Source organism: Mustela erminea, chromosome 10 (genome assembly GCF_009829155.1).
Source record: "Mustela erminea isolate mMusErm1 chromosome 10, mMusErm1.Pri, whole genome shotgun sequence".
NCBI lineage: Eukaryota > Metazoa > Chordata > Mammalia > Carnivora > Mustelidae > Mustela > Mustela erminea.
The window spans coordinates 85,658,799-85,679,959 of record NC_045623.1 but is presented as its reverse complement, the minus strand read 5'-3'; the positions used below and the strand labels follow the sequence as shown (position 1 = coordinate 85,679,959).

At 55.7% G+C, this 21,161-nt stretch overlaps 2 protein-coding genes across 3 annotated transcripts; one reads left to right on the top strand and one right to left on the bottom strand.

Moving 5' to 3' along the window:
• Positions 1-18,015: 18,015 nt before the first annotated feature.
• Positions 18,016-18,995, bottom strand: FAM229A (family with sequence similarity 229 member A). The gene is made up of 3 exons (XM_032301465.1): positions 18,758-18,995; positions 18,530-18,676; positions 18,016-18,292 (listed from the first exon to the last, which is right to left on the bottom strand). Exons 1-3 carry the CDS (start codon positions 18,892-18,894, stop codon positions 18,190-18,192), a joined length of 387 nt encoding a protein of 128 aa, XP_032157356.1. The 5' UTR covers positions 18,895-18,995; the 3' UTR covers positions 18,016-18,189.
• A 182-nt stretch (positions 18,996-19,177) lies between these two features.
• On the top strand, positions 19,178-21,143 carry TSSK3 (testis specific serine kinase 3). Of its 2 annotated transcripts, none has more exons than XM_032301464.1 (2): positions 19,178-19,267; positions 20,395-21,081. In XM_032301464.1, exons 1-2 carry the CDS (start codon positions 19,255-19,257, stop codon positions 21,054-21,056), a joined length of 675 nt encoding a protein of 224 aa, XP_032157355.1. In that variant the 5' UTR covers positions 19,178-19,254; the 3' UTR covers positions 21,057-21,081. The 2 variants fall into 2 exon arrangements, with proteins under 2 accessions (XP_032157355.1, XP_032157354.1); XM_032301463.1 differs by lacking the exon at positions 19,178-19,267 and adding an exon at positions 19,356-19,674 and having other exon boundaries at positions 20,395-21,143.
• Positions 21,144-21,161: the final 18 nt, after the last annotated feature.

Here is a 21,161-nt window from a genome sequence, read left to right as displayed (position 1 = left end):
GGGCAGCCGTAGAGACTAGAACCCCCATGTCTTCACATTAACCCCCCCGCGTGTCCCAGTTCTCCGGTGAGGCCTCAGCCCCTGTCCCTAGTCTGAGATGCTCCTAGCCTCCTGGGTGGGAGGGAACGCGTTTCCTTGGCAGGAAGGAAGCCCAGGACGTCAGGAGAGCCACAGGGTGGGGCTGAAGGTGGGAGGAAGACAGGAAAGATCATGGCCCCATAAGGGAGGTTCGGGTGCCCTTCGAGGTCTCTGAGGGGGCCCTGCGGTGGGGATCAGATTGATGTGAGGTGAGCTGTGAGTGGGCCATGACTAGTCAGCGATGGGGGCTGGGCCTTTTTCACCGGGGACCAGCACTTGCACGGGCCCGGAGAGGGGAAGAGACATCAGAGCGTGGCTTGGTTCCCATGGAGTGCCCTGTAATGGTGACTTGGCAAGGCCTGCTTCCCAGCCCCAACCACCCCATCTCTTTCCAGGGAGCATCAGCTGAACCAAGAGCCCTTAGTTCTGGCCCCAGGTCGGCCTCCTCCTGCTCTGTAGCGGGGAGCCGGTCATCTCTCCTTGGGCCTCAGTTTGCTGCTCTGTGCAGTGACAAGTTGGGCTCCGTGATTCATACTCACAAAGCTGAGAGTTCCTCCTTCTGCTCACAAGTCGCAGAGCACCAGCTGTGAGTCACGCGGGGCCCCTGCCCCCAGGGGTTTCCCATCGATGGGGAGAGACTGGCAGTGCCTTAAGGGGAGAACAAAAGCCAGACCCGGGTCAGCTAAGGGCCCTGTCAGCTGCACACGCATGGGGAACAGATGGAGGAAAAGTTTTGAGCAGGGCAAAGTGGGAACAGCGACCAGCCTGTGTAAGGGTAGAGATGGAGAGAAAGGCCTAATCTGGAGACAGGATCCCTAGGACTCTGTGACTGGCTGGCTGCAGGGTTGGGAGCCGGGAGAGTCGGGAGAAGGGAGTGGCCAGGTTGTCACCCGCATTTCTGTTGTGGGTGACAGCCGGCCAAGTGAATCCGTGGACTGAGACAGGAAAATGGAGGGTAAGAGAACTGGGGGTGGGGAAGGGCTTGCTGAATTGAGCCTTGTTGAGTCTGCAGTGCCCGGGGAACATTCGGGAGCACATCCAGGAGGCAGCGCATAGACATGCCATCGGATCGTGTTTCCGGAGCCAAAGGCCGGGCCCCAAAGTCTGGCTAGTGACCTCACAGGGACAACAGACCTAGGTTTTAAGTCAGAAGTGACCCCAGGAAATCTGGGCCTCTGAATGCTGCTAGATGAAGAAAAGGGGAGCCAAGCTGTGTGTGGGTCACCCAGGAAGGTCCTGGGGCCACGAGGAACTTTCCCACTGCAGGCGCAGCAGCAAAAGGGGGGGGTACAGGGGTGGGAGGGGGGCTGGGGATGGAGTCTGGGAGGGAGCCAGCAGAGAGGGGGAGCCCACAATCATGGAGATCCTCGACCACTGGGGAGAGTTCTGAAAAGGCAGGAATGACCACGGAGGACAGTAATCATAGTTGCTAGCGTTGTTTACCTGCCAATTGCAGGCCGAGCTCTGTGCCAGCTGCTTTCCATATCTTATCTCATGACCTGCTGAGATGTGCCCCCTCATTGTTTCTGTCTGTGGAGGAGGAAACAAGCCCAGGGGGGTGCGGTGTTTGGGGGGGGGGTGCGGTGTTTCTGCGAGCAGCAGGGGACAAGGTCAGAACTAGGGAGTGGTTTTCAGGATCTCACGTGAGGAGCACAGAGGGGGTCAGCAGGGAGAGGCCAGGCGGCCATGGGCTCGGGACCCCAGGAACTCGACTCCTCGGCATCCTGGAACATCGGGTTCTGGTCTGCTTGTCAGTAGCACCCAGGTCTGCAGCCTCTCTGCCAGTCATGGGCCTTGGACCTGGGGCTGGATCCGGGGGCACCTTAGCGGCTCTTCACTGGGAACTGCCTCCGCATCCAACGGGTCACCAAATCACAGGGACAGGGATTCTGTAGGTTCCCTTTCCAATTTTTAGTCCAGTCAGCCCTCTTTTTTCTTCCTTCCCCTCCCTCTTCCCTTGGTCTGTGCGAACGAGAGCATGTGCGTGTGTGCGCACGTGGGCGTGCATGGAAGTGGGGTGGGGTGGGGTGGTTGTGTAACCTGGCCAGGGCCCAGTCACGGAGCTGACTCTCTGGGGCTCAATTTCCCCAATAGCCAAGGGGTGTGTCATCAGCTCACCTGCCTATCTTCCCCAGGCTTGATGAAGTCACCAGAAATTCAACCCGGGTGCCCTGGGCCGCCCGGAGCCTCCGCCTTCCCCCTTCCCTCCCCTCTTCCCAACTTTCAGTTTCTGTTCAGATCCTGGGTGCCACGGGGGGGGGGGGGGGGGGGGGGGGGAGGCAGCCCAAGGGGTGGAATGTGGATTGCTTACAACTTTCCAACCAAAATTCCCCTCTTCCGGGGGAGTCCCTTTAAAAGGGAAACTGAAACCCTGTCCGCCTCCAGTCCCCAGTGCCACCCCTCCCCCTCCACACTGTTCGGGTCCCTCTCTTCTCCCATTCAGCCTCTTCCTCCAAATGATCTGGTCCCACCTTGCAGCGTTGTGACCCCTCCCCTTGCTTGGCCTCCCAAGGCGCACCCTGTAAAATGAGGACACTGAGTGCCACTTGAGGCTGTGACAAGGGTTCAGCGGGGTGTTTTAGGGTTGAGGCAATTGTCGTGACGAAGCATCATGTCTTAGCTGTGTGGCTGGAGACCTGCTCTGAGCCTCAGTGTCCTCATCCGCAAAGTGGGAATGATAATAGCCAGGCCTGGGGTAATTGTGCAGTAAATGAGCCGGTGCCAGCAAGCGAAGCCCTTCTACCCATCACCTGAGGCGCAGAGCAGAAAGGAAGCAGTCAGCAACAGGTGCCACCGAGTGAAATGCTGGGCAAGAAGGAGGCACCAACTTGGCATTCAACAACGTGCCCATTCCCTTCCCGGCCTGGGGGAAGGTGGAGGCAGGAGGCCAGGAGCCCCCTGAGACGACCTTGCATCCCCTCCCTCAACATTCTTCTAGGGGCAGTGGTAGAAGGACCCCCCGGGCTGTTCTAAGGATGCTGAATTATTCAGAGGGAGATTTATTTGGCTCAATCAATTCCTTATACGGCAAAGGAGTCTGTCTCTCCCCAGAACCCTGAAGATTCTCACCCTCTCTTCCTGCAACCCAAGAATTGTCTCATTGGGATCTTCTCTTAGTGACTTTTCCTAGAAAGACAGGCTAGGAAGTCCCCCTCTGATACATCTGTCTGTCCCCTCCGAGCCTCTCCTCAAATTCTCCTTCCCTCCTGTCTACCCAGGTGCCCTGATATGCTGGTGGCCCTCCCTGAGCACTCCAGGTCACGCCTCAGAGAGATCAAGCTTGCCGCCTATCTCCTCCCTTTTTCTTTTCTTTTCTTTTTTTTTTTAAAGATTTTATTTATTTATTCGACAGGCAGAGATCACAAGTAGGCAGAGAGAGAGAGGAGGAAGCAGGCTCCCCGCCGAGCAGAGAGCCCGATGTGGGGCTCGATCCTAGGACCCCGGGATCATGACCTGAGCCGAAGGCAGAGGCTTTAACCCACTGAGCTACCCAGGTGCCCTCCTCCCTTTTTCTCTGGCTCACTGGACTTCGACTCTATTGGCTTTTCAGCTCCTCAGTGTTGAGCTTCCCCTGCCTCAGGGCCTTTGAACATGTTGTTTCCTCTGCCTAGATTGCCTCTCTCCACTTCCCTACTTACTGAATTTCTACTCTTCTCCCTCTCTTTTTTTAAAGATTTTATTTATTTATTTGACAGACAGAGATCACAAGTAAGCAGAGAGGCAGGCAGAGAGAGCGAGGAAGCAGGCTCCCTGCTGAGCAGAGAGCCCGATGGGGAACTCTATCCCAGGACCTGAGATCATGACCTGAGCCGAAGGGAGAGGCTTTAACCCACTGAGCCACCCAGCCGCCCCCACTCTCTTTTTTTAGGTGTTATTTATTTGAGACAGAGAGTGAGGGAGAGAGAGAGAGAGAGGGAGAGAGACCATGAGTTGGGGTGGGGAGTGGGAACAGCAGAGGGAGAGGGAGAAGCAGACTCCCCTCTGAGCAGGGGCTTGACACGGGGCTTGATAAGGGGCTCAATTCGGGGCTCGATCCCCAAGACTCCAGGATCATGACCTGAGCCCAAGGCAGATGCTTAACTGACTGAATCGCCCAGGCGCCCCTCTACTCTTCTCTTAAAACCCAAATCAAACCACTCCTGAGGACCTCCAGGTAGAGAGGCTCTCCCCACCACATACTCTATAGCTCTGGGCTTAGGGCTGTCACTACTCTGTTGCCCAAGATGGGAACCTGACAACTGCCCCCCTCAGCTCATCATCCCCCTTCCTCCACCTCCAGGATGGCGGCCCTTCTCACCTGTGCCCGGGGCCTGCACCACAGCTGCCTTCCCGTGGTCGTCTGTCCCACATCCAGCCTCTCTAGCTGCTCTCCTTTGCCTTGGGGCCGCTTTCCAGTAGAGGGTGCCCAATAAATATTTCTTGGCTGATGGAGTAAATGTGTTGAGGAAGGCAGAAGGAATGAAAGGGATGTCAAAATCAAACATGTCCCCTTGGCTTGAAACCTTTCTGTGGCTTCCTACTGCCCTTGGGGTGTCTGTCCCTTATACTGAAGGTTTCACCCTCAGTGCCCAGGACACAGTCCGGACTGCCCACCAAACTATAACCTTGCTCTCCCTGCCATTATGCAGGGAGTCCCTCGGCCTGGTCTGTCCCTTGGCCAGGCAGCAGGGAGACACTGGGTGGTTGCAGTCACCCAGGCAAGATACGATGGGTACCTGAACTAAAGGTACAGAGCGCAGCCCACACGAGCATTTCCAAGCTGCACCTGTCGCCAGCGCGGGGGCTTCCACATGTAGCTTTGGAGTGAACGTCTGAGATGCCCGTTAGAGGCCCCGGGGACAGATCAGGCTCCCAGATGGGTCCATGAGCCTGCACTTCAGAGTTTGGGGTGTCCCAGATTTTTTTTTTTAAGATTTTATGTATTTATTTGACAGAGAGAAATCACAAGTAGATGGAGAGGCAGGCAGAGAGAGAGAGAGGGAAGCAGGCTCCCCGCTGAGCAGAGTGCCCGACGCGGGACTCGATTCCAGGACCCTGAGATCATGACCTGAGCCGAAAGCAGCGGCTTAACCCACTGAGCCACCCAGGCGCCCCTGGGGTGTCCCAGATTTGAACAGGACTAGATGGATAGATGGAATTCACCAGAGAAGGAGTGGCTCAAGAAGGCAGCTCCAGAGGCTCAACAACATTTCGACTCTGGGAGGGGAGCTAGCGGGGGCAGCTGACGGTCAGTGAGAAAGGAGGAGGTCCGGGGGTGGGGGTGTCCTGGAGGCCGAGGGAAGCAATGGTTTCCAAAAGGAATGAGTGGCCCACCATGTCAAATGCTGCTGAAGCGGGGGAGGAAGATGGAGGGAGAGCGGTGTGAGCAGTATTCAGGGGGCAGAAGAGGCGGGACTTAGGGAAGGACTAAGGACTGAGGGAGCTAGTGCGTGAGGGAGAACAGAGCATGATGCCCAGGGAGGGCCCAGCTCAGGCAATGGGGGGAAGGAGGTGCAAAGCCGCACACGGGAGCCTAGAGGAGGAGTGGTGGGTACACATGGAAATGGAGAGGTCAGTTTGGGACAGGCTGAGGTGGGGTGACTTTGGAATGTCATTAGGATCAATGGGTCTAGAGCAATCAGTGTTGGAGAGTAAGATCTGTGTGTGTGTGTGTGTGTGTGTGTGTGTGTAAGTCCATACGCTGCTGACGATCAAAGTCTCTGTCTCTAGCCTAGATCTCTCCAGGACTCCAGCTATCCTTGGAGATCACTCTGGATGGCCCACAAGGACCTACAACAGCAGGAAAACAGGCCCTGTGGACTAGAAGGGACGGAGCTGTTGGCGGGAAAACCAGGGAGAGACAGGTCCAGATGAAAGCGATAGTGGCTGGGATGAAATGAGGCCAGAAGGCAGAGGAGAAGACAAAGTCCAGAGATGTTCAGGGAGCAGAGAGCTCCAGAGACAGGGACTGGGTCCCATGTGGAGGGAGAGGGGTTGAAGGTGGAAGGGAGATGCTTCTAGAAGTCTGCTCCTGTGAGGAGCTGGAGTGGGGCTCCTCTGTTATTACCTGTTTATGTGACTGAAGCCCCCACAAAGGGCATGGATGAGCCATCCGTAGGCCTCATGAGATGGGGAAGGGGGCTGCTGTTGGCCACTGAATAACCGAGTTAGGGTAACCCCCCAAAGACTCCCTCATCTAGCCATCAGTACCTTCTGCCAGATCTTTGTAGGGAGGCTTGGACAGGATCCACTCCTTGCCTCAGCCTCAGGTAGAAGCTGGGAGAGTGTGTAAGAGGGAGCCCAGGGACAGGTGCCCTGAGGCCTTGGACCTGGGTGAGGGCCAGAGGCTACTCACTGCTCACCAGCATCGACTCTGAATCCCCGGCTCTAGACCTGGAGATGTCATGAGGGGACCATGTCCCTTCCTTGCTTGAACCCTGTCCATGGATCCCAACCTCCTCCTGGAGAATGTCCAACCCCTTGCTTTGGTGTTCAAGGTCTTGGAAGCTCCAGGCCCAGTTAGCTTCATTTTAGGCAGAGCCCCGGTGGCTGCCCTTCTCACAGTTACCTCAATGCGATGATCATTTCAGCCTATAAACGACCCAGCCTTTCTCCATGCTGCCCATACACCCTGGAGGGCTATTCCCGGTGTGTGCCTACCCAGTGCCTGCCCTCAAGGAACCCCTCCTGAGGTCTTTCCTGACCTACCAGAGGACTCACTGTGCCCCCAAACAAACTAACGGCACCCTCCTGTGGCACTTCACTGAGCTGGACTATGTCTCTGCTTTCCTCCTGCTATGGCACTGTGAGAGTCTGGAGAGCAGGAGCCGGTCCGGTTCCTCCATTCTTCCCCGTTGAGGGGGCCGCAGGGTGGGGGAGGGGCAGAGACGGGGGCAGTGGAAAGGTCAGGAGTGACAGCTCTCCCAGCCCTGAGGGTTCAGTCTAACTCAGCGTGTGGGTGAACGGGGAGAATCAAAATGATCACCCCAAAGAAGAGAGAGGCAAAAACGGCTTTATTTGGGCAGTGAAGGGCGGAAATATGGAGATCCCAGGGGAGAGACCAATGGTGGAGAATCTTCCCCACAGAGAGAAATGCGGGAGTTTGTGGTGCTCCGAGAACACCTCCCTGCTCGTCCTGGCCTGGCTCCAGTCAGTCTTGGGACCATGATGCGATGAACCTGAAGCCTGTCTCCCTGGATCCCTGGAAGACAGACATCCATGAGTCTCCTCTGGAACTTTTAGGCAGAGGGTGTGTAGCTGGGCACCCCACACTGCCTGGGGTCACACACAGCTCTGTCACCAACTAATGGGTGTCCTTGGGCAGGTCATGTAACAGCTTGGAGCCTCAGTCTTCTCCTGAGGACAGTGGAAATAACAGTGGTACCCGCCCTGAAGGTTTGTGATTAAGTCTCGAAAAAGAAAAGGCACGCAAAGTTTTAGCACACTACCTGGCAGAGAGTAAATGAGCAATACCTATTAGTTGTTATGATGATTACTGTTTTGTCAGGACATCTGGGTTCTGATCCCAGTTCTGCCCCATTTCCCTCTCTGGGCCTGCCTGAGTTTCTGTCCGTAAAATGGGGTGTTGAAGGACTAAGTGAGAAAATGGATGTGGCAGAGGCTTCCAAGATGAGTGATCACCCTGCCCCTCTCAGGTTCACCTCCCTGGGGCTGCACGGGGGTGATCACCCCCACTCTGTCAGGTCTTTACTGGGCTCTGTCCAGGCAGGACTCCTCTGCCCACAAGCAGAATGAGAGGAAGGACTGTGGTTAGATAGCATGAAGGACTTCCTGCCGGGCTACAGGATGCTAACCCTGGAAAGGAGCCAGAGGTCGTGGGACTGAGGCTGCTGGGGAGAGGGCCTGCTTCCAGGGGAATGGCCAGGCCAGGCTAGGCTAATGAGGCCAGAGTAGCCCAGAGGGTGAATCAGATCAGCAGTGACCTCACTTCCAGACAGCCTGGAGGGGCCCTGTTTAAACGTGCCTTTCGATTCTCAAGATCACAGAGAATCAGAGACACAGCAGCAGGGCTACTCCAGGGCAGACGGCCAGAGGCGAGGGGCCACGTACCAGACATAGGCTGTTCCCTCCACTCAGAACACTCTTCCCAGAATCTAGAGTGGCTGACCCTTCATCCTTTGAGCCTTGTTACCTCCTCAGGCAGGACTTGACCAACCCCTGCATTCACTCAACATTTACTGAACCTCTATTATGAGTCAGGCACTGTTGTAGACAAGACAAAGTCCCTGCCCACTCCATATAAAGTAGCACGTGGCCCACCCTATTCTTCTCAAACCCAGCGCACTGTTTATCTCTGACTTCTTTCTATTGTTTCTCTAACCAGAATGTAAGCCCCATGAGGGTAGGGAATTGGATAGCTTGTTTTACCAATGTGAACCTGATGACAGGGTATAAACCTGGCACAAACTAAAATAGGCTTTTGATAAGTATCTGTTGAATAAATAAGTGGACATAGAGATTAGAGACAGATGGACACCCAGAGAAACAGTCACGCTCAGAGGCAGAGTCAAACATTCAGAGAAACACACAGGATGACTGCCACAACTGTGACTTCAAGGCCACCCAAGCCTTCCTTGCTCAGGTCATTCAGCTTGGTTGCTAGGTAGGAACCTTGTTTGGAACTCTATTTTACTTTATGCTTATGATTATGATTATTTTTAAAATATTTTATTTATTCATTTGCCGCAGAGAGAGAGAGAGAGTGCACAAGCAGGGGGAGCAGCAGGCAAAGTGAGAGGGAGAAGCAGGCTCCCTGCTGAGCAGGGTGCCTGATGTAGGGCTAGATCCCAGGATGTTGGGATCATGACCTGAGCCCAAGACAGCCGCTTAGCTGACTGAGCCACCCAGGCGTCCCTATTATTATTATTATAAAGTAATCTCCGTGGCCAAGGTGGGACTCAAATTCAGGACTCTGAGATCAAGAGCTGCATACTCTACCGGTTGAGCCCGCCTGGCACCCCTATATTATTTTACCTTTTTAGGACCCCTCTGATGAACAGAAATTTTAATATAGTCAAATCTGTCAATCTTGTAAAAACTCTTCCTGGCGGTCAAAGAAAGGAAGGGATGAATAACCCACAGAGTCCCACAGCTGGCCCGAGGGGTCCTCCCCACTGCCGATCAGCCCCTCCAGGTACTGGAGTCTGAGAAGCTCGGCTGCGGAGGTCCCATCAGTACCTTGCCCTTCCCCCAACCATCTCCGCTAGGCCCCGCCCCTGGAGCCCCGCCTCCTCCTCCTCCTCTATCGGTCGCGCCCCCTTTTGGCTCCGCCTCTCACCAGATCTCACGGGCGCAGGGGAACTAGATGTCTCTTCCTCTTGCCCAGGAATTGGTAGTTAATATTCTGCCATCGGTGCTTCCACCTAGAGGGAGGGAAAATTGGGCCGACAGAATGGGGGCAAGCCCCCGTCCACGCCCATTTCTCCTAGCCCCGCCCCTTCCTTCCACTCTCTGCAACCTCAGGCCCCGCCCCTCCCACCCAATTTCGCCCCCTCCTCCTGCTCCCAGGCACCGTCAAGCCTAGTCTATCCAATCCCTGACCGGCCCTGGGCTCTGGGGATTCGCCCCTCCGTCACAGGCCCCGCCCCTCCCCGCCCCCTCCAGGGCCTCCGCCCCGCTCTGCGCGCTCACATGAGGCGCGGACGCGCGCCGTAGCAGCTGGGCCAGCGCGCGGAGGGGACGTCGGCCAGGCCGGTGGCCCCCGGCAGCAGCAGCAGGTTGCGCGTCGGCCAGCGCCAGGCGGCGCCCGGCGGGCGGCGGCGCTGCGGGCTCAGCCAGTAGTCACCCAGGCTGCGGCGGGAGGCGGGCGCCGGCAAGGCCGGGCCCCGGCAGCCCCAGAAACACAACTCCTGGTCCAGGCGGTGCGGGGGCGTGGCCCGGGGCCGCCTGCGGGGGAGACGGGGCAGCGGTCACCTCGGAGCACCACGGGCGGGGAGAAGGGGGCCGCCTCGGATCCGACGCGGCGAGGCCTGCGTCGGAGTCACTCTTGGTGGAGGGACTCTTTAGGAGGACAGGGAAGGGCACTGGAGGGCCTCATGGGGTCCTCGGCCCGGACGCCATCTCCCCCAGCTGCTGGACCAGGCCCCTTTATGCCGCCGGCGCCCTCCCCGGGGCCCCCCTCACCGGGACAGAAGAAAATTCACCACGAAGTGGGCAGTCTCGGTGAACAGCATGGCGTCCAGCCGGCCCGGCCCGACTTCGACCTCTTAAATACCCGCCGGGGTGTGTGTGGGGGCGGGGAGGCCTGAAAACCCATAGTCCCCCCGGGACAGCCAGCCGTTTTTAGCAGGAGGCATCAGTGGGCAGAACGGGGTGGGGGTAGTACCAGGCCCTTTGGCATGTGGGGTCTAGTCCGTGGTCTGACCTCATCAGCCGTTTTGGTGGGAGGGGGCCAGGCACCAGATTTTGAGATCTCCTGAGATACTACCACTCCCCACCTCCCCACCCCAGTCCCCAGGACCAAGGACGGTAAAGGCGGCAGCAAGAGGGGGCCAAGGGCAGTAAGGTCAGCTGCAGGTTAGATAAACCTTACCCATGGCCGTGCTCAGGCAGAACCCACACCTTAAAAGGTGGCCCGCCTTCCCAGGCAAAAGATCCCCTCCACCTATGCCTCCCAAGTCTCTCTTACAAGAGCTTTTTTCCTTACCTCAGGGCACTTTCAAATGTGAGAGGCGGCCACCTCTAGTTTAGGAGTTCTTATCTAGAGACAAAATATGAATGAACTTCTGGGGAATCCAGGACCCCCTAAACTGTCTCAAAGTTCCAAATACACATATATTTCTGGAAAGAATCTGGAAAGGATCTCTGACAGGATCACACTGCTGGTCCAAGAAAAAGCTAGAAGCTCTTGATCTGGTCTAACACACTTGCTTGGGAGAAGGGGAAACTGAGGTTTAGAGAGTAGTTGAGAAAAGCCAAAAGTAAAACCCAGCTTTCATACAACTCTGCCCACCCCTCCAGGAGGTGAGACAACCCCCTGTGCCCTCCTTCTGAGTGGAGCATGGGGTTCAGGGCTCAGCTCAGGGCTTAGAGCCCAGGCTGGGCCCTGCTCCCCGACCCCCTGGGATCTAGAGGAACTCGCTGGCCCAGCTCCCTTTCCCACACTGCCAGTTTGGGCTATTTCCCCCCCAGTGACTCACACTGGCTGCTGGGGAGAGTGGGCAGCTGTTCCGTGCCCCCAGGGCCCAATACAGGCCCTGACTTGCCCCCCAATTGTGTGGCCATATTTGGGGATTTAATCTCTTGTTTTCCCTCCTTAGGGAATCTCCCTCCCCTCATCCCTTCCTCTTTTCCCTATCTCCAACCTCTCCCTCCCTGATGGCTCCTTCCCAGCAGCAAACAAACAGGCTCTAGTCTTCTCTATCTTGAAAAAGAAGAAAGCCTTCCCTCAACCCTATGTCCTTCTCCAGCTCCCCTTCACAGCCAACATTCTTGAAAGAGTTGTGTACACATGCTGTTTCCACTTCCTCACTCAGCCCCAGCAATCTGGCTTCCTCCCACACCATTCCAGAGTAACAGCTCTGCTCCTCAAGGTCATCACTGACCTCCTTGTTGCTAAAGCCAAGGGATGGTCCTGAGTCTTTATCTAACTTGACCCCTTAGCAGCGGCTCACTTCGATACAAATTCTTCCTGCTTGAAATACTTCTGTGTCCTTTTTTTTTTCTGGACATTGTGCACTCTTCATTTTCGTGCGATCGTACTGGCTGCCGCCACATGGCAAATATCTCATCCTTTGCTCACTGCCTAATCATGGCCCAAGGAAATCTCGTTGGTTCCCAGGCCTTGGGGATCTGCCTCTGTTAGAGACTCACTTCTCACTTTCAGCCTTCATCTGTCTTCTCTGCCCCAGACCAGTCTCCTGGCACCCCTCCTACCTCCCTCCTCCAGATGTCCCACCTCCTGGGAAATATGCCCCACACCTACCCTTCCTCCCATCCAGGTTCCCTAGCTTGGCCGTTTCCTCAGTTACCAGAACCAAAAATCTGGGTTTTGTTGTAGGAGCTTCTCTCTCTTTTCATACTGAAGCGGCTATGAAATCCTATCCTCTCCAGAACATTTAGTTTTTTTTTTAAAGATTATATTTATTTATTTGAGAGAGAGAGAGAGCTCGCACAATGGGAGGAGTGGCGGAGGGCGAGAGAGAGAGAGAGAGAGAGAGAGAGAGAGAGAGAATCTCAAGCAGTCCCTTTCCATCCATTCCCCCCCCACCCCACCGGGGCATGGAGCCAGACTGACTCGGGGCTCAGTCCCACCACCCTGAAATCACAACCTGAGCTGAAATCAAGAGTCTGACGCTTTATCAACTGAGCCACCCAGGTGCCTGCCCTGGACATTTTAAAAATCCCATAGCTTCTCTCCATTTCCACAGCCAGTGAGTGCCTGGTCCAAAGCCCCCTCGCCTTTCACCTGGGCCCCTGCAGCCGCTGCCTGACTTGAATCTGTAGCCGCTCTCTATCCCTAACGTGGTCTGTTCCCACAAAGCAGCCAGGATTGTCTTTCCAATATATGAGTTTGTTCCTCTGCCCAGTGTCTTCAGCACCAAGTTTACCCTTGGCATCTACCAGTACCGGTGCCAGGGATATTCCCCTCATGTCCTTGCCTGGGTCACTGCTGCTTGTCTCAGCTCCAGCTTGTCTCTGTTTGTCCTTTGGGGAACCATTCCGGGCCTCCTAGCTAGCTCTGCTGTTCCTTCTCTTCCCAGCACTGGGGCCTCTCCTCTGTGGCCTTCTCAAGCGTTGTCTAGCTAGTCTAATCTGTAGACCTTCTCCCAACTCCTGAGCCCTGCCACTCGAGGCCCCTGGGGTGTCAGGAAGAACCTGACAGAGACCCTGCCCTCAGTGAGTCCCCAGTGTGGTGGGGAAGGCAGACATTCACTGGGGAGCAAGGTATGTCTGAGTACACAGTGGGACAAGCAGGTGCTATGAGAGGGGAAGGTCAGGTGGTCTGAGGAGCCTTCTGCGAGAAGGGACAACTGGGGGAGGTTGGAAGGGTAAGTGGGTTGGGAGAGAGGCTGCTCCAGGCAGAAGGAGCGACATGCTGAAAGTGGAAGAATGTTACGTGCATCGCTGGGGGATGTCTGGTGTGGCTCGATAAGTGATGCAAAGAAGCCATTGATGAGTCTTAAATAGGATAATGGTATGGCTGGGCTTGTGGTCTTCATAAATAACTCTGGACTTGGGCAATGACGGGTCCCTGTGGGGCAAACGGACTCTGGTTGCCTGGAAAGGAGGTGAGGGCCGAGACAGGGAACAAGAATATTTGTGTTGGCTTCACCCTGGAGAGTGGGTGGGGAGAGGCCCGCAGGTGCTGGGACACTGGTATCCCTGTGGTGTCCAACCCTCTGACCTCGCTGGTGTCTGGTTGCCTGATGTCTTCCCTTGGGCCCTCATCCAGCCTCTTCCCTGGAAGAGCAGGTGGAGGCCCGAGAGGCAGCAGGCTGCTGTGAGGGCCTCGGAGGAGGCAGAGGGGAGGAGAAGGGGAAGTTGGGCCAGAGTCCGGATGTGACGGGGTTTCAGGGAAAGTGGCATCTGGGGTTTCCTCAGAGTCTGGAAATTCCACTCTTTCTGGTTCCCCTTGAACAGCTCCCTGTTCTGAGGTGCTCCAACTCAGGAGTCCAGTCCCTGGAAGACCTCTCTAGGCTTTCTAGGGGCTGTGAGTCTCTGTCTGAAGGGTCGCATCTGTGATGGATCCCAGGACTCAACAGTCCCTAATGTCAGCACCCATTTCCCATGAGCTGGCCCAGTGCCCATGACCCATGACCCCTTGTAGTCCTCACACTAGTCCTCGGAGGCATGTAGCTTACTTATCCCCGTCCTACAAGGAGACTTCCAGGGCTTAAGGAACTTGCTAAAATTCCCACAGCTTAAATTTGAATGAAGATTTGACTGACATCAGAGGCTGCTTTTAACTCTGTGCTATATTAAGCCTGTCGACCCCCTGGTTGATTGGCTCAGTAAGGGAAGGAGGCTTTGTGGGGTATTTGCTTATGGTTGGGGTGGCTGTCCCCCCCCACCCCCATCAAGCAACGGGAAAGGGTAGTACTGACGTCAATTGTTGCCATGACGATACAGCAACCTTTTCCCTGCCATCTCCATGGTAACCTGGGGGTCCATCTGTACTTCGCCCCCTCCTTCTAAAAGGGGGTCCTTTAGGGAGGGGCTAGCTAATAAGGTATCTGAGAGGCAAGTCAGGGGAAGCCGTAATTGGAGTATGCCCCTTTTCCCAGGTCCCTCCCTATTCTTTGGGCCCAGAGAATAAGGTTGGACTCAGGGAGTCCTGCCTTAGGGTCTGGGGGCAGCTTTACCCTTAAGGGTGAGGGAGGAAGCTCTTTCTTTCCCACTTGGCGATTCCCCTGGAAATGCCCCCCAACCAAGTTCTTAGGCTCACAAACGGAAAAGCTGGGAACTGGCAGAGAGAGGCAAGAGGGATTCCCCAGCCCTCTCCAAGGCTGGACCTCACCCAGGCCCAGGGGACATGACTGGCTGGCTCTCTGCTGCCCCTCAAAGCCAGAGGTAGGAGCAGCAGCAGCCTCTCTTGCTTCAGCGCTGTCTGTGCCCAAGACTCCTGCCTGGTGCTGGAAATGCACGCAGACTTCCAGCAGGTGTCATTAGCCCCATTTTACAGATTTGGAAATGGAGACTCAGAGAGGCTAAGTAACAAGACCAAGTTTGCACAGTTAGAAAATTGCAGAGTCGGGGACGCCTGGGTGGCTCAGTTGGTTAAGCGACTGCCTTCAGCTCAGGTCATGATCCTGGAGTCCCGGGATCGAGTTCCGCATCGGGCTCCCTGCTCAACAGGGAGTCTGCTTCTCCCTCTGACCCTCCCCCTTCTCAAGCTCTCTCTCTTTCTCTCTCATTCTCTCTTTCTCAAATAAATAAAATCTTAAAAAAAAAAATTGCAGATTCGGGACTCAAATCTAAGAATTCAGGCCAGTGACTTTTCCGGGGGACAAAGGAAGAAATGATAACAGGATGGACAAGGGGAAAAGAAATCGGTGAGCGAGCGCGTCAGGTTGGAGCGTGTCATGCTGTCACCTGTAGAGCGAAGCTCAAATCCAAGGCCTCCTTGGTCCAGCTTCTCTTCGGTTAGGTTCTTCGTCAGATCCCCTGAATTCTGAGCTCTGCCAGGGCCAGGGATCTGTCAGATTCAAGTCTAGGTTCTCAGCACCTGGTGTAGCCCATATGGGTAGGTGTTGGAAAAAGGTGATTGAACTGATTTCTTGGAACGCCCCTGCACTTTCCAGCCTTCAGGCCTTTGCGCACAATATTTCCTCCACTTAGTGGAACTAACTGGCCCCAGGGTCTGACCCCTCCAGGCAAGGTGTCTGTAATGTTCGCCTCACTCACTATCCAAGCATATGGGGGATGGCTGGCAGTCAGTCTTTTTTTTTTTTCTTTTTCTTTTTTAAAAGGTTTTATTGATTTTAGGGAGAATGAGAGAGCTGGCAGGGAGTGGAGGTGGGGGAAGAGTGGAGCCCAATGTGGGGCTTGATCCAATGACCTGAGATCATGATCTGAGCATAAACCAAGAGTCAGACACTCAGCTCAACCAAGTCATGCAGACCCCCCCCCCTTTTCTTTAAGTGTATGTGTTTAAGTAAGCTCTACACCCAACGTTGGGCTCGAATTTACCACCCTGACATCAAGAGTCTCATGCTTTTCCAACTGAGTCAGCCAGGCAGCCCCCCAGTTTTTTTAAACTAGTAAGGAAGGAACTTGCTGAAGTGAGGTCTTCTGCCCGCTAGGCTGTATGAGTCCGTGAGGGCCAGTGCCCGTGTCCTTCAAGTTCACTGCTGAATCCCCAGTGCCCTGCATGGGCCTGGTGGATGGACTTGTACTGACTGAGGTAGGGAGAGCCCAAATGAGAACCCAGTGGCCTGACTCCTTTCACACTGTCCAAGGCTTCTCATTGCCATGGAACAGAATAGCCACCCTGGCCCCTGCCACTGTCTCTCTCTCTCTCGGGGCTTCTTTTCCTCTCAGGGATACTGAATCTTTACATAAGCTCTCTCTTCTCCTGGAATATGTGTTTTGTTTTGTTTTGCATTTCTTCCCATTGTTTTCTGGTGATGCTGTCCATCACCTGGCCATGCTTCCACCTCAAGGGCAGGTTCTGCTGGCCCACCTGGATCAGTTACAGTCTCACATTTCCCTGAAGATGGTAATTGGCCAAAACAGTGTGCATGCGACTTAAATGAAGGGCCAATCACTGCCCTTCCCAAGGTCAGATAAACTGAGGCTGGGAGAAAGCACGTCTCCCTTCCACTGCAGATTTCCAAACTGCCACAGCCATGTTCCCTGCCCAGAGGAGATAATCAGGGATAAGAGATGAACAAAGGAGCAGTCCTGGTGGGCCCAGCAGACACTTTGGTTTCTACAGTTCTTCCTTTGAGTTTAGGTATCTGGAAAGCTTTTATTCTTCCCAGCCACTGGAAACAACCAATTCTTTTTTTGGTATAAGTTAACTTCATTTGTTTGTAAAGGAGAGACCTTACCAATACAGAGGCCAATAATTTTTTCTCTCTAAACTTAGAGTGGTCTTCTAAGAAGGGGGGTGACTGTTTACAGGAAGGCCCCCTTCTAGCACAGCTCAGCACGGGCTATGCCGAGTAGGGCCTGCCTGGCTGGAGTTTGATGGGGATGGAAACAGCTAGATTACTCCACTTAATAGAGTGAACTGAGAGCCCCGGGGGCTCTCTAAGAATGGAGGAGGTGGGGAATAAGGAGGAGAGAGAAGTCAGCACTGTGGCCTGAAGCCACGGATTCTTCTGGTGGGTGAAAGGGAAAGAGAAGCATGGGAAGACTTTCCAACACCAGGGTGTTTGAAGGACCAGGCACCGAGTGGTCGTCTAAAATCCTCACTTTGAAGTAGACCCTTTATTGGCAAACATCCTTTCCTCTTTTTTTTTTCTTTTTAATATATTTTTTTATTTTACTTTTTTAAAGTTTTAAATTCCAGTTAGTTAACATAGTGTAATATTAATTTCAGGTGTACATTATAGTGACCTCTTCTCCTCTTTTAATGAGTCTCCTAAGTTTGGGACTGCCTGGGAGAGAATTAATGTGAAAACTGAGAATGGTGGTCCTTTTGGGTGAGTGTGGGATTTTGAAGTACTCTAGGGAGGGCTGGGAATTCTACTCCATGTGGATTAGGGGTGTTAGGTCCTTTGCCTTTAGATTTCAGGGGACAGGAGAGAGTGAACCTGACCTCTGGGTTATGTGTATTTTTTCCCCAATATTAAAATAATACAGACTCATTAAAAAACAAAACTGGAAAGTGGAAAATACTTGTTCAGCTAAATGCTATACTTCCAGGCATCCTTGGGTCATGGATGGATTTTAGAGTATTAAGTCTGAGGACACTGAGAAGTGTGCTAGCCTATCAACCATCATCTGCGGGAGCCTGGGCAAGTGTCTCAAGGCTCTGTTCCCTCGCCTATAAAAGGGGAATGAGAAATCAAGGTGTTTCAAACGACTTCTCTCCCAATCTTTTTCTGGTCCCACTACTCCTAGGAGAAATCAGGCTCTAGATGGCCCCTAACCTGAGCCGCCCAGGGTCACAGAACAGCAGGTAGCAAACTCTAATTCCAACTCGGGAGCATTAAATGGGCGGGTGTGGTTGGCCATTCTCTTTATTCTGAGTTGTTTGTCCAGCCCCTCCAGTCGGGAGCTTCTCTGGACCCCCGGAATCCAGCACAGCTATGCGGATTGCATTGGAAAACCCAGAGAGGGATGAGGAGAAGGATGAGGCCAGGGGCCGAGGGGAAAGATAATCCTGGAAGGGGTCAGGATCAGTAAGAAGTTGGGTGGAGGGCGTTTGGGCCGACGGGGAGGGCCGGCCTCTAGGGCTAGGTCCGAGGGAGGAGGCCCCCAAGAGGAAGGAGCTGTTGGATGGGGTAGAGCAGTTTGCGGACCGATGGACGGGACAGACATACACGGCCAGCCCGGAGTGGAAAGAACAGTTTATGCTGTGCTTTATTAAAATGTGCATCATTCTTTTATTTTAAAATGTGCATCATTGTCTCGTGCTCGGCGCGCGCGACCTCAGCGTGGTGGCCCGCTGCGGGCCTCGTCCCCGCCCGGCTCCCGCGGAGCCGCCGTGCGCAGGCGCACTCAGGTGGCGCGGGCCCGGGGGCTCCCGCCCATGGCCAGGTAGACGTCGATGGGCACGTGCAGCAGCGTCAGGCAGTGGCAGCCCGGGCAGCGTCGAAGCGGCCTGAGGAAAGCGGGGCCCCGCCTCTGCTGTTGGGAACGCACCTGGGGACTGCACCCGGGCCAACCCGCCCCCACGGGGGTTCCGCGGTGGCGGAGGGTGGGGGAGGCCCTGACGCTGGGACGGGGTTATGGGCAGGGAAAGCCTGGACGCAGGCGGTCCGGAGCCCCCGCACAGCGGGGACGGTCGGGGCGGCGGCGGGGGGGGGGGGGGTGGCGACGGGGAGGGCGCTGGCCTCACCTGACCGGGTTGTGCTCCGTGGCCACCGGCTCCGGGCTGTCCTGGGACTCGGGGGCGGCGGCAAGGCCAGGGGAGTCTCCGGCCTCAATGGGGAATCTTCGACCCTGCGGGGGCTCCTGGGCACTCATGTCCAGGCCCCGGGGCGCTCTGCGAGGGGAGTGGCAGTCAGGCCGCTCCTGGGCCGCCGGGCGCCCCCTGCCCGCGCCCGCCCCCTGGGCCGTTGCTCACCTGCCGGAGGCCGAGGCCGGTCCCAGGCTGGAAGCAGCTGCCGGACCCCTGGCCGCGGGAGGACGCTCCGGTCCAGGCGGAGCCCGGCAGGTGTCTGCGGCTCGCCGCGCCCCGGGCATCGAGGGGGCGGGCTGCATTGTGACCCTGGCCGCGGCGCGCTGACCTCACAGAGCCCGTTCCTCTCGCGGGGAACCACCTTCCCTCCCACCCCCATCGACTCGGGAGGCCCGGCACTCAGTGCGGCCGCGAGCCGGGGCTGGAGAGCTCCGGCCATGGCGCCTCGGCACTGGGTCGAGCCGACCCCCGGCAGCCCGATGGGGGCGCAGGAGGCGGCTGCAAGCAGCCGCGAGGTGGCGTCCACGAAAAGGAGCAGCTCATCCCGGGCAGCGCGCAGACGCCCCCGAGCGCCCCGGGGCGGGCTGCGACTCCCTGCCCGCCTGGGGGACGGGGGCAAGGGCTCGGCGAGGACTTAACCCGTGGTGGGTTTGGTGGTGGTGATGGTGAGGGCAGGTAAGGGCACTGACAATTTTGGCCAAGGGTCACACAGCATTTACATCACAATTGGGCCGGAGTTTTAAAATGTCTGGCCCTCTCCCTCCCCACCACCCGTGGCTGCTGTGTTCAGACGGAGAATGTTCTAGCGCTGGGGGCGGCTGCGCATGAAGTCCTTGGGGGGAAAAGGAGCAGGCCAAGGGCGATGGTGGAGTAGAGCTGCCTCACCGAGGCAGCATGAGCTGAGAGGGTGATAGGAAGGAAGGAGGCGCTAGACAGCATGGAGGACTTTCTGCTCTCCAGTGGGTACCAGCTGGGCAAGACCATTGGGGAAGGGACCTACTCAAAAGTCAAAGAAGCATTTTCCAAAAAACACCAAAGAAAAGTGGCAATTAAAATTATAGACAAGATGGGAGGGCCAGAAGGTGAGCTGGGGCCCCTTTGGAGGAAGGGAGGGCTGGTTGAGGTGGGTGGGCACTTCCTCCAGTTGGGAAGGATCGTCCCCTCCTCCCGTTTGGTCTGGAACCAAGGAGTGCAGGGGAGTTTGTGGCTCCGGGGAAGAGGAGGATGCTGGCAGTCCAGGAACGTTGCACCTCTAAAACCCAAGATTAAAGTGGCAGGAGGTAAAGGGTTCTCGGAGGCACAACCCCAACTTGCTGGGCCTTCCCTGTTCCCTCTGTCTGCCACAGAGATGGGCAGAGAGGCCCTGGCCTAGGCTGGCAGAGGGTAGGAGCTGCTGCCAAGGCAGGCGGAAGTGAGAAAAAGGAAGACAGGGCTTGGGAACCATGGGTCAGGAGGCAGGTGTGTGAGGAGCTGGCCCACCACGCTGTGGGCAAATCAGGCCTCATACCTGAGATTCAGTGGTTTTGTCTAAAATCCCTCAAAGCACTTTGATATCTGTGGTTTCACAGATTGCTCACAATAGTCCCTGAGGGTACAGGGAGTTGTTCCTTTGAATAATATATTAACTAAAAAATAAGTGTGAGCATTTTTTGCAATGTCCAAGCAGCTAGACCTTTACGATTGAATGGGAACCCAGGCACCAGAACCAGACACGGTGGGCAGACAGAAGCTGGGAGGCAGGAGACAGTGGAGAGTTATGCCCTTCCGGACTTGATACCCCACATCTTTTCCCATTTCCTCAGAATTTATCCAGAGATTCCTGCCTCGGGAGCTCCAGATTGTTCGCACCCTGGACCACAAGAACATCATCCAGGTGTATGAGATGCTGGAGTCTGCCGATGGGAAAATCTACCTGGTGATGGAACTGGCTGAAGGAGGGGATGTCTTTGACTGTGTGCTGAATGGGGGGCCACTGCCCGAGAGCCGGGCCAAGGCCCTCTTCCGTCAGATGGTCGAGGCCATTCGCTACTGCCATGGCTGTGGTGTGGCCCACCGGGACCTCAAATGTGAGAACGCCTTGTTGCAGGGCTTTAACCTGAAGCTGACTGACTTTGGCTTCGCGAAGGTGTTGCCCAAGTCACGCCGAGAGCTGAGCCAGACCTTCTGCGGCAGCACAGCCTACGCCGCCCCCGAGGTGCTGCAGGGAATCCCCCATGACAGCAAGAAGGGGGACGTCTGGAGCATGGGTGTGGTCCTGTACGTCATGCTCTGTGCCAGCCTACCTTTTGACGACACAGACATCCCCAAGATGCTGTGGCAGCAGCAGAAGGGGGTGTCCTTCCCCACTCATCTGGGCATCTCGGCCGAATGCCAGGACCTGCTCAAGCGGCTCCTGGAACCAGATATGATCCTCCGGCCCTCAATTGAAGAAGTTAGTTGGCATCCGTGGCTAGCAAGCACTTGATAAAAGCAATGGCAAGTCCTCCCCAATAAAGCAGGGGGAGAAAGCAAACCCAAAAACCCGCTTCTAAGATGCTGATATGTATTTTACACTTTACTTCTCTCCTGA